Source organism: Spea bombifrons, chromosome 1 (genome assembly GCF_027358695.1).
Source record: "Spea bombifrons isolate aSpeBom1 chromosome 1, aSpeBom1.2.pri, whole genome shotgun sequence".
NCBI classification, from domain to species: Eukaryota; Metazoa; Chordata; class Amphibia; order Anura; family Pelobatidae; genus Spea; species Spea bombifrons.
This window is the reverse complement of record NC_071087.1, coordinates 122517950-122530510: the sequence shown is the minus strand read 5'-3', so window position 1 is coordinate 122530510 and position 12561 is coordinate 122517950. Positions and strand designations below refer to the sequence as shown.

Here is a 12561-nt window from a genome sequence, read left to right as displayed (position 1 = left end):
ATTTCTGGGGCAGATGTGCATAACTGGGGGGGCAGGTTGGAAAATAGAAGGAAATAAAACCAAAATATTTTTCTCAATCATAGCATTTATTAAAAAAAATATTTTACATGAATTAACATTTACTGGTAAAACTTTTTTCATATAGGATCGTCTTATATTCAAGCTTTTTCTTTTTTTTTTTTCCTTAATTAATATTCAGATTTGGGGGGTCGTCTTATAATCGAGCAAATACGGTATTTCATAAGAATTTGCACTGAGCTTGTTAAATCAGTTGATTATATAGATTTATTATTGTCATTCATTTAGAATATGTTGCAGGACACTCGCTGTCCCTGTATCCCAGAACTAAGGACTGCCTCATAACTGATTGTGAGAACCTTCAGTGCTGACCCAGGTTACATGATCACTGTGATGAGATGACAGGTATTCAAACCATTCAATTAAAGAAATCTCTTCATTTATTTGTGTATATCAAATCTGAGGTTCTGCAGTTTATGTGTACCCGAGAGCGGGCAGACACAAATATGTCTACGCACACACAGAGGAAGCAAAGAAAGAAAGAAATATAGTGGGTTCTTGGCCGCATGTAAGTTCTTATAGCATGAATGAATATGGCTCTCTAAACATAAGCAGTTATATGATGCAAACATGGAAGACACACATGGACCTCCTCATGTCTTGCCCTTAGCAGATACCCAAGAGGGAGCATTACACTGTCCCCATTTGGACTTGCCCTAGGAAATCCATTACTCGTTTGCACATTCAGAACCACAAAACATTCCAATGTGTTTATTTGTAAGGACATTTACCAATTAGAAGGATAATTTAAGATTCATGGGCCTAATTTGTGAATACTCAGTAGCTATGGAGAGCAGCACTTTTAGTTATACTCACCTTTTTTCTTTGTAGGGTGCAGTGTCCTTTACATGAAGCCATTGGCTCATGTTTATTAGTATGCACTAGCCATATATTTTTTGGGGGGCTATGAATGAGAAATTGATCTCATTAAAAAACGGAGAAGCATCTATACTGTATACTAATGCAAACCAACCATCTATAATCTCCCAGATTTAAAATGTCTTCACTAGCCAAGAATACAATGGCAGCTTGCATTGTGTAACACGTCATTCCAGGAACCGTTTGTATTTTAAGCAGTCATTAGCAGTATCATTACAGTTGATCATGAACAATATATCAACAGTGATTCATCATTGTGTCATGAACACGCACGCTAGTGGGAATTACCTGGTCATACTGCAATGCTTTGCGGGACAGGCTGGCATATTGAAAGCTTAAGCGACTCTTGTCTTGAACAGCATCTTTTAACTCATCTTCCTGGTTAGAAAAAAAAGAAATGGGACTTAGTGGAATTGACACCTACAGCCATTTGATCAGTCAAAACAGAATATTAAAGCAAGACAGTCTGCCCCATAACTCTAAACTGGTCGTGTAAAATAGAAAATACATATTTCTTCATATATTATTGCACAATACATTCAACCTTGACTCCTTCTCTAGTTCTAGAATTTCAAAGATCATTTCAACCCTTTTTTTATTGGTCATCAAGACCACTGTACGATGTTACCATTAAATGGAAAAAGATGTATAAGAAAGAAAGAAAGCAAAATATTTTATTTTTCAATAACAAAGATGTTAATATTGGCAAAAAAACTTTAAGGAACCTGTTGGATTGAAATGGCATTTTTCTCTAGTTTATTTAAAGCGTGATGCCAGGCATCCCACAGAAGAAACATGCTTTATTCGCTTCCTCCAATATCCTTTGTTAAAGATGTGATTTTGTTATGTTTCTTTTGGAAAGCTTTCAGAAGAATATGCTAAGGAGGTATTTAGCAATGGAATGGCAATATAATGTATTTCTTAATACAGTGAAGGAAAACATTATTTGATCCCCTGCGGATTTGGTATGTTTGCCCACTGACAAAGACATGATCAGTCTATAATTTTAATGGTAGGTTTATTTGACCAGTGAGACAGAATAACAACAAGTCACAACATAGTCACCAAGAAAGCAATTGGTAACATACTACACCGTGAAGGACTGAAATCCTGCAGCTCCCGCAAGGTCCCCCTGCTCAAAAAAGCACATGTACAGGCCCGTCTGAAGTTTGCCAATGAACATCTGAATGATTCAGAGGAGAACTGGGTGAAAGTGTTTTGGTCAGATGAGACTAAAATCGAGCTATTTGGCATCAACTCAACTTGGCGTGTTTGGAGGAGGAATTATGCTTTGAGGGTGTTTTTCTGCTAAGGGGGCATGACAACTTCACTTGGATGGGGCAATGTACCATCAAATCTTGGGTGAGAACATCCTTCCCTCAGCTAGGGCATTGAAAATGGGTCATAGATGGGTATTCCAGCATGACAATGACCCAAAACACACGGACCAAGGTAACAAAGGAGTGGCTCAGGAAGAAGCACATTAAGGTCCTGGAGTGGCCTAGCGAGTCTCCAGACCTTAAACCCATAGAAAATCTGTGGAGGGTGCTATAGGTTAGAGTTGCCAAACATCAGCATTGAAACCTTAATGACTTAATGGAGAGGATCAGCAAAGAGGAGTGAGACAAAATCCCTCCTGAGATGTGTGAAAACCTGTTGGCCAGCTACAAGAAACGTCTGACCTCTGTGATTGCCAACAAGGGTTTTGCCACCAAGTACTAAGTCATGTTTTAAAAAGGGGTCAAAAACTTATTTCACTGAGTAAAATGCAAATCAATTCATAACTTATTTGAAATGCGCTATTCTAGATTTTTTGTTGTTATTCTCTCTCACAAAATCAGCAGGGGATCAAATATTTTTTTCCTTCACTGTAAAGCATTTTGCAACATAGACATTTACATGGCTCAATTTTGCAAAAGTGCATTATTGTTAAAGAGGGGCTATTTCAAGCCGCCGCCACAGCTGTTGCTAGCTTAGAAGACCCATAATTCTCTGCCGGACCCAGAGGGTTCCCAAATATAAAGGGAAATGAAGTAGAACATCTGGAGAACCACAGATGAACAGCCCAGTCAAAGGGCATGATTTTATGCCTGGGGCATGATTTTATGCCTGGGGCATGACAGGTGACTAATTGTAGTTATCACCTTTATTGTGTTTTCTTGCCTCCTTTGAGTTAAATACACTTGGGTGCTATTGAAGTATCCAACCAATAATGATATTTGTATCTTTTCCGGCACCTCTATGATGAGGAACAGCCAAGTGTTAAAGGGTTGTTTGGCTGCCCAGCTCATTAAATTCTTTCTATCTCCCCAGTGCTGGGGAGCGGACATCTGTCCAAATACATTTGTGCTGAACCTATCAATTTACTACACGCAGGGCTGCAAAATGCTTGTTGTCCGTGCAACAAACCTATTCTCTAGTTCTAGTTGTAAAATGAAAATATATCTGATAAATAATTTTCCGGGGCCGCCATGGATTTTTTTAAACATCTTCACAAGTTGCATTAATCCTCATACTACACACATCAATGTTTTACCGGAGTTTTAACGGTGTCCTGATATTAATACAATTTATTAGGATGTTTAAAAATCTGTTGCTACTGCGTTTGTAGTAACCAAATCCACATTTGTGCACCTGGTGTAATTGTGTGCATTGCCTACTTGACTTCTTTGTAGAATTAAAATATATTGCAATAAGGCACCAAGTACCATGGAATGTGCATTTTTTACTATCCCATTCTTTTTTTAATAGAAGACATTCCTACAAGATTTGTGGGCTATAAAAAAATCACGTTGCTTAATATTATGCTCAATGCCTAGTCTTCAAAAGCCACTACAGAATAATTCAAGCATAATCAGGTGTTAACAATCATTGAACGTCTCAAGGTGATTCCCGAGATCAACATGACCACAATATAAAAAACACTAAAAGACAGAAAATAAAAAAACAAAAAATAGGACATAGATTAAGCAGTGCCATAACTTAACAAAATAATGCATGTATTATTATTAATTACAATTAATAATTACTATTATTGGGTTCACAGAAACCAGATTTTAGTTTCTTTTATCCTGAGGTTCCTCCAGGGTTAGAAAATGGCAGCCCGTAATGCAGTCATTGTTGGTCTACTCTATATCTTAACTGGCATTTCATTGGCTGAGGGGGGTCAAAACTGCATCTGCCTAAGCCTTTATTATAATACAGCATTTAAGTCAAAACTATTTTGTTGTGTTCCCCAACATTTCAAGTGCAACTGAATCACAAAGCACATTGAAAATTGTATGCTAACTATAGGAATAGCAGATCCCTGGTATTCTCATACAGACAGGTTTGCCTTGCTGAAACCATATCACAAGTGGGGAACACTACGAGCCTAGTATTAGTACAAATATATAAATAGTTCAATCATATTCTTTCGCTCTTAATTAAAAAGACCTGAAAAACCATTTATGCAAAATCATTATATCGTATATTATAAAAGTAGCACCTTAAACATAGCCCACTGACCGATGTTAAGCAGCACATATATCAATGGAATATTGCCAAGCAAATAGGGAAAAATAAGTAACCATGCAGCTGATTAGTTCCCTATGAGGAGCAGGGGAGTCAAGTATAGGCTTCAATAGCTATTTTAACAAATGGATCACTTTAAGGGTTAACAAGATACAAATCTGAGTTTACCTTGTGATAGATCAGCTGCATCCTTTGCAGAGAATGAAGTAGGAGAGGGTGGCTCTCTGTAGCTTGCAATGTGCTAAACCCATGGATTCTCTCCTAGCAGCAGCAGCATAAAAGGCTGGATATGAAATTACACAGTAGGAGAATGATTTTGTGGACTAATGTAATCTGACAATACTGTCTGGGAAACAAAGTTCCGCGTACCCTCGAGTAAGGCATCTGCTTGCCCATATCTGGGTTATGTATCATTGATCTATATGGATGCCTTCTTAGTACTGCACCTTGAAATAACCTTTACATTACAATGAGGGCTATTAACCTTGCTTTGTATTAAGCAGAAAACCATGAGTTTGGATATGATTACCTGGGAGGTGTGGGGGGGCAGAGTAAGATCATTTCATTTATAATCCCTTCTGAGAGATCAAAGCTCTGTTAAAATATTCTCCTTGGATTTAATATGTTCTTAATGTTTATATCTACTTAGAAAATGACAAAAAAAACCCTCAAACATGAGAGCAGTAAGATTCCTAATAGAGTCTGAGAAATACATTAACGCAAGCTTTTTTCCAATCATTATGTGCCAGAAAATTTCACATTCCTTATGTTTTATTGTGGTTTGTTGCACATTTCTAAATTGAAGGTCACCTCTATGTCAGTCATATCCCAATGATGTATATCTCGAAACTGCCAAAGAACATTTTACAAAACTAAAACTTGGAGCCCACAATCCTAATAGTGGAGTATCAAGGGGAAAAAAAAAGATTTTATTTTTCACTTATTGTGTTGAAATATGTGTATTTCATGTCTGATTGATTATTTTTTATATTGTTATAGACTGGATGGTCCAAATGGCTCTTATCTGCCAACACATTCTATGTCTTGCACTACAGAAATGAGTTTCAGCACCATTATACTATGAACACGTATTTCTTTTCATCTAGGAATCACTTACAACCTACTGCAAAGGGTTCACTATATCACTTGTTTGCTCTACTTCACTAAATTATTACATTTCTTTCTGATGAAAGAGAAACGTAATTCATCAGAATTGTTAGAGGTTAACCATAGAGCTCTGGTACGATATATGTACATGTAGAACTGTTTAATCACAGTTTACAATGAAGCAGGGTTTTATAAATGTCAATTGATGACACATAATAGACAGGAAAAAGTGAATCAACATGCTATAGCTTAAGACACACAGTTTCCAATGAACCCTTTATCACAAAGAAAGAATAACTGTATCCCAAATACAACAGCAAACAAGAAAGACCTCTATTTAAATACTTTCATTTCAACATGTCGAATATTTTACTGGTTAATATAAAAGTAGGTCAACTGATGAGCGGAGAGAATTTTTTTTTTTTTGTGGTTGGCCTGGAAGAACCATGTAAAATGCCCAGAGAAACAATATCTGCTCAAATAGTTGTGACAGCAAGTTTTTATTTAGCTACATCTGAATTTTAAATAAGCCATTTCTTCTATTCTTAACGCTGCTATTTCTGAAAGCAGAATGAAAAGAAGGAAATGTGTGATGTCGATCAGCATCCCCGTAAAATAAAATGCAACTGGATGTTAGTTTACCCCAGAATTACATTACGCTTCAACGCCAGAGTGTATTCACTAAAACATGAGTTTGCTGGTTTGCTCCCTGGTATCACTATGCATTAAAGAAGAGTCAATCCTACAGCAAGCAGGAGTTGACTCTGCATAACGCATAGTTACGCTAGAGATATGTCTAGAGGCATTGAATAAATCTCCCTATAATAACCAGGGATTAATCAGCGCCAACTCATCGAGCTTTTACGAGAAACTCATTGAGTTTGGCCTTCCATTGTTCACAGTGATACAAAATGTGCAACTCCCCTTTAAGCTCCAACATACCCCCAGGTTAGTAAGTACACTATATAGAATATAGTGAGACTGCACTTGAAATTCCACTTCTTCAACTTCAGCCTAGTTAATTTAAAGATACGTTTACTTCAACTCTAAGAAAGCTTCTCGTTTTTAGATTATAAAACTGCACACGATTATCGAATGAACTCCTGTCTACCTTCCAGCTATTTTCACATATTTTATATGTAAATCCTTGACTGCTGTTTTGACATCAGTTCTATATTCTGTCCTCATTTCCGCTGCTCAAATTATTCATGACATATATTCAAAGATGGTAACCGAGGGATAAAATGACATATCATTTGGTATCAAAACAGTTAAAGGGTCACAATTCCTCAATCCCAAAGTCTTACAATATCTCAATACAGAAATCATGGCCATTTAGGAGTTTCAGTATATCATTGATGGAAATCTAGAACTGAAATAAATGTTGTTGAAGGTAGAACACCAAAGAAGCCAGGGGGAACTAGCAAATTATACATAAAAGAACATATTGCATCTGTAAATTATTTAAAAGGTTTTGTTCAGTATGTTTTGTCCTAAAATATATTTTATCTGAATAGTTATAAATGTTAAGATCTGAAGTAAATCTTGTTGACCTTAAGTACTCCAGAATCTCTTTTATTGAGAGGTATTGTTTCGTTATCATTGATAAAAAAAAAATAAGACTTAAGATTTAAGACTGACAAAGCATTGGAAAATCGTATAAATATATTTTAAGCACCTTTTTAATTTAAGTTTCAAACTAAGTATTTTTTCTACCTCTAGGTTAATTTTGTGGAATAGATACAAAGAAGCCACAATTCGCAGCGCCGCGGAGCCTCGGTTGGCCCCGGATAGCCGGCCGCAAGGCCAGTGGGCAGAGCCGCTCGCCTCGGGACCGGAGCACGGACAGAAGGGAGCCACCTCTCTCCCGTAGCGCACCGCACGTTCGTGGGGAACCCGGTGCTAAATCATTCGTAGACGACCTGATTCTGGGTCAGGGTTTCGTGCGTAGCAGAGCAGCTACCTCTCTGCGATCTATTGAAAGTCATCCTTTGAGCCAAGCTTTTGTTGTTTTTTTTTTTTTAATAAAAAAAAAAAAAAAAAAAAAGAAGCCACAATTCCTCTTGCTATGTAGGATGTCTATCTCTCTGGAGGGGTGGCAGAGGTGTCATCCTCACTATTCAGAGTTACCTGTTGCAAACGTCTGTTTTGTGAAAAGGGACAACTAAATTCTCTACAAATACTCTTTCTTATCACGTGAAGCACAATATCATTTCAGATGATACCAATGGTGCTATCTCAAAGGAAGCTGAGTAAGGTCCTTTACCAGTCCTGGGAAAAAGCAGCCTCAACAAAATTTCCATCTCCAGACCTCCTAGGAGCAGCAACTACCAACAAATACTGCATGTAATGGAAAGCTATGGAAACATTTAACCAGTATATATAAATGTAGTGGCATAACATATAGTGGGATTTATTTTCATTCTGCAACCTGATAAATCCAGAAGATGCAATAGAAAATGTTGTACAGATAAAATAAAATTGCTTCACATTTTTTGTTTCCCATATATCTTAAATATCCCAGAGATAATAATGTGTGCTCGAATCACATCAGCAATGCATTATTACTTTACTTCTAGTTATTCCATTAGACCAAATACAGACTTAAAATGTAATATCTGCAAAAGTCCGCAGCGTGATGCAGGGAACACGAGGAAACCAGATCTGCTTGCTGTCATGCTTTGGCAATTATTTGATAAATGAAGCTGGCCTGTACAGCATCACGGGATATTATCACTAACTCTGTTCCTTGTTCAAGCGGATACCATTTTAGAGAAAGAGGGTGATGGCAGTGAGTGTTCATTGTGCCTCAAGAAGAGGCTACAGGTCATGTTTCAAGGATCCCCAGGTTGGTCACATGCCATTAAATAAGAACAAACTGATGGGTCAGCAAGGTTGTCATTCCTATTGTTCTATGTTTTCTAAAGCAAAGACTTGTGACCAAAGTCATCATAAAACGCTAAGTAGATACTGGCACCTGATCCGCTGCCATGAGTGAGAACATTTTCACTGAATGAGGCACTAATGGCCAAAGCCTATTTCAGGAATGAAGAATTCATTCAGCAACACCGCATTTTTAGTTTACCATGTCTTTTTCTTTAAGCCCATTACTAGATAAGATATGATGAACAGTTATTATGATTTTAATAGCATTCTGTCAAAATATCAGGTGAATTGCAAAGCCTCATATTCAAAGACGTATAACATGAACCATGCAGTTAAGTTGTTTTGTCAAAATTTCAGTCCCTAACTACTTCCACGAATAAAATAATTTTCCATCCTCAATGTAAATGCATCACATATTGCGAGGATACATTTATTCTTCAGTTCTTCATTTTAATACATTACAATATTATTTCGCCCTATGCATATTTCATAAAACTCCATCCAGTATAGTAAATATCTGGCCACCTTCAGTCTATATAACTGCCTGTTAATAAGTCCTAACATTATAGCACAACACGATATAGGAGTTGGCCAAGCTATTCTATATGACCAAAAGTTTGTGGACATCCCTTCCTACATACTGGAAGGCATAGTTTGGTGGAGGAGGGATAATCGTCTGGGGCTGTTTTTCAGAGTTTGGGCTAGGCCCTTTAGTTCCAGTGAAGGGTAATGTTAACGTTACAGCATAATGTCTTTAGAGAAAACAGGTGATCATTGTTAACCTGATTTGCATGTACCTACCCAGAATCCCTTGCACAACAAGATTTCTGTGGGGGAAGAACAGGTCTTCAAGCTTCCCTGATGGATGTAAATAAGTGTTAGTACTTACCCTTTTCTTAATTATAAGTGGAGGGGATTTGCATCACCTTTCTTGTCCCCACCATAACATATTTTGAGTGTTACAGCATACAAAGACATTTTAGACAACTGTATGCTTTCAAGCTTGTGGGAACAGCGTTGGGAAAGGCCCTTTCATGTCTCAGCCTGACTGTGCCCCAGTGCACAAACCAAGTTCAATAAAGGCATGGTCTGATAACTTTGTTGCGGAGAAACTTGAGTCGGGAGAACCCTGACCTTAACCTCTCTTTGGGTTGAATTGGGACAACTGCAAGCCAGGCCTTCTCATCAGTGCCTGACGTCATAAATGCAGTTTTGGATGAACAGGCACCAATTCCCACAGAAAAACTAAAAAATCTTGAGGAAAGCCTTCCCAGGAGAGTGGAAGCTGTTATAGCTGCAAAGGGGAAGGGCCATATTAATGTCCATGGTTTTGGAATGGGACTTCCAATAAGCCCATATAGGTGTGATGGCCAGGTGTCCACATAGTTTTTGTCATATTTAAGTTGCAAAATATTAAAAAAAAATTCCCAGTGAAATTTTAATTCCTATCCAAATGGTGATTTTTTTTACAGCAGATGTTAGTGAGAAAAGAAGCACTTGCTCTAATGTTCATTCTGTATGGCAGCTCTTAAAAAGATGATTTGACAGTAGGCAAGTATCCAAAGTATGGAAAGTGCAAGACTAGCATATAGTTCTATGCATTCATTTGTTCATGATTATAAAAGAGCCTTTCCTACATACAGTAAAGATAATTACAGCACCAAAGCTTAGAGTCCTCTTTTAGACTATGCAGTGTAATTATTTTGCTGTAACATATAATAGCTATATCATTATATTCCCTGAATTGCTACAGCCTGGCTTCTTGGAGAGAAAAGAGCCAAGAAGAACAGAGTACCAATTACACTCAATTTTCTATACATTCTGTAATAATAATAATAACACAAAAGCGGAAAAAAAGGAAAAAAAAATATTCATTTGATACCGAAGCAGTTCATTCAATACATGCGTATTCTGCTATTTTTGTGCCATGTGTTTAATAAGTACTTGGTAGCATTTAACAAAGAGTTTTGTGTTGTAAAAGGCTGCGATGTAGGAACAACTGCAACATTTGTTCTGTGTCGCAAAGCCGGGAACTATCTAACAAACACTCACATTGAGGACTTTGCAATCTGTATGGATCAAAAGATATTCCTTGTATTTGCTAGTCATGGTAAAACCTTACATGCCCACTCCTCATACTTTTGTAACACATTACATCAAAATCTTTAACTATGCTGTCGGTCGCAGGCACCGCTACTACCACGGCAAGCACTCAGAATTCTAACCTTTGAGCCTTCCTCTTTAATCGCTGCCTCAGCCAAACTGATGCACAAAGCCATAGACCACACTCAGCCACACCGATGCACATGCAATGCCGTTCAAAAGGTTGGGGGCACTTGGGGGCTGTTTTCATGGACCTCAAGGAAATTGTAGCTGTGCTAACATAATTGCTAAATGGTTTTCTAATGACCAATATGTCTTTTAAACTTAAACTTGGATCAGCTAATAATGGAACACAGGAGTTCCTGATAAAGGGCCCCTGTACGCCTAGGAAGATATTCCATTGAAAATCAGCCGTTTCAAGCTAGAATAGTCATTTAGAACATTAATAATTTCTACATTGTATTTCTCATCAATTTTGTGGTACATAATGCAGATTTCTTTCAGACACAAGGACATTTCTAAGTGACCCCAAACTTTTGGACAGTAGCGTATATACCATTAAGAATTAGTTGAATTGATAAGTTGATTATCATGACTATAGTATGTATGTTATTTTTGCATTTATTATATTTATTATCATTGTCCCCCCCAATCACTTTATTTACAGGAATTTTATCCCCCATATGCATCTGCCCCTTTTTTCAGCCCCCAGCTACTTGACAAAACATGTCTCCTGACATTTGGTATACTTTCCATCAGCCAATTGCAGCATTCGGCCAACAAGGGACCCCTGTGCCCATTAACGGGAGTCACTCCCATTAGTTTCAATGGGAGTATTTTTCTGCCACTGTAGCCAAGTAGCCAATCTGTGGCACAGAATGGACCGCAGAGGGGGCATTCTGGAGCACATTTTGGTTTGAAAGTATCAATTCCCCAGGTGCTAAGCTAATTGAGTAGAAATCTACCAGAGAGTCAAAGCTTAAAGGCACAACAATAGTGAGTGTAGACATTCACTACTGCAGATATTCCTTAGAGGAACAGACCAGGACATATGTAACGTATGCTTTTTACAAACATTAAGAGGTCATTTTTTGGCTAATATATCACTTATAGGCGATGCGTCACCTTCTCTGGTCGTTTTAACAATTTTGTCACTAAATGCAGCATTAGGAAGATCAATTTTGGTGCTGCTAAATGCTAGTGACCAGGGTTTTTCACACCCATTTTCAATCATGGTTCCCCTTTTTGCACCCACACAAATCTTACATTATTAAACTATATACGGTATGCATTGTCCATCATTTGGTGATTGATTGATTGATTTATGATATATTTTTTTATTTATTTTTATAAAAAAAGAGTACACAGTAAAATAACCCCACATCGCAATTTTATTTATGATCAACCCTTAATTAGAACACTTGATTTTGATATTCTTAAAACTTTTTTAGGTTGTGTTTTATTTTATTTTTATTATTATTGTTTTGAGTTAGGATCCCTTTGAGGTCTTTAAAGATTCTCTCTTGTAACCAGAAAATACACGTTCAAATGTTATGGTGACATTAATGAGGTATGTATATTTATTTTTTAATTTATTGCATATTTTTATTTTATTTTTTGGAAAAAAATATAAATATTTATATTTTCTCTCTTTTTGGCGGGAGGAAGAAGGAGAGTCTATTGTGTGTGCACCTTATGGCTTCCTATCTACTGAATAAATGTTGGACACAGTGCAGGTACATAGCAGCGCTGCTCTAACAGGATCAGTCTTTCTGAGCATAAACACTGTATCTGTTTTCATAATTTAAATTAACACAATGAATGTGAGTAAACTGTGTGAGACTAATGAGTCACATAAGGATTGCAATGCTTGCAAACCCAAAATGACTTTAGTTACATATTTGTCGTTTATTTGAAAAAGCAATAAAACGTGACTGAAGACAGATACACATATTCCAAAAACAAGGATTTTGGCTAAAGAAACCAGTTTGCAAA

At 37.1% G+C, this 12561-nt stretch overlaps 1 protein-coding gene across 14 annotated transcripts in view; it reads right to left on the bottom strand.

Annotated features, from left to right (window-relative positions):
- The window catches only part of RIMBP2 (RIMS binding protein 2), a 163295-nt gene that overhangs the window by 70872 nt on the left and 79862 nt on the right, over positions 1-12561 (bottom strand). For all 14 annotated transcript variants that reach the window (XR_008355077.1, XR_008355078.1, XM_053471693.1 and 11 more), the window contains one exon: positions 1246-1335. Coding sequence is in view for 11 of the 14 variants with exons in the window: in XM_053471693.1 (XP_053327668.1) it covers positions 1246-1335 (90 nt within the window). In the remaining 3 variants the exon portion in view is untranslated. The remainder of the gene's footprint in view (positions 1-1245; positions 1336-12561) is intronic.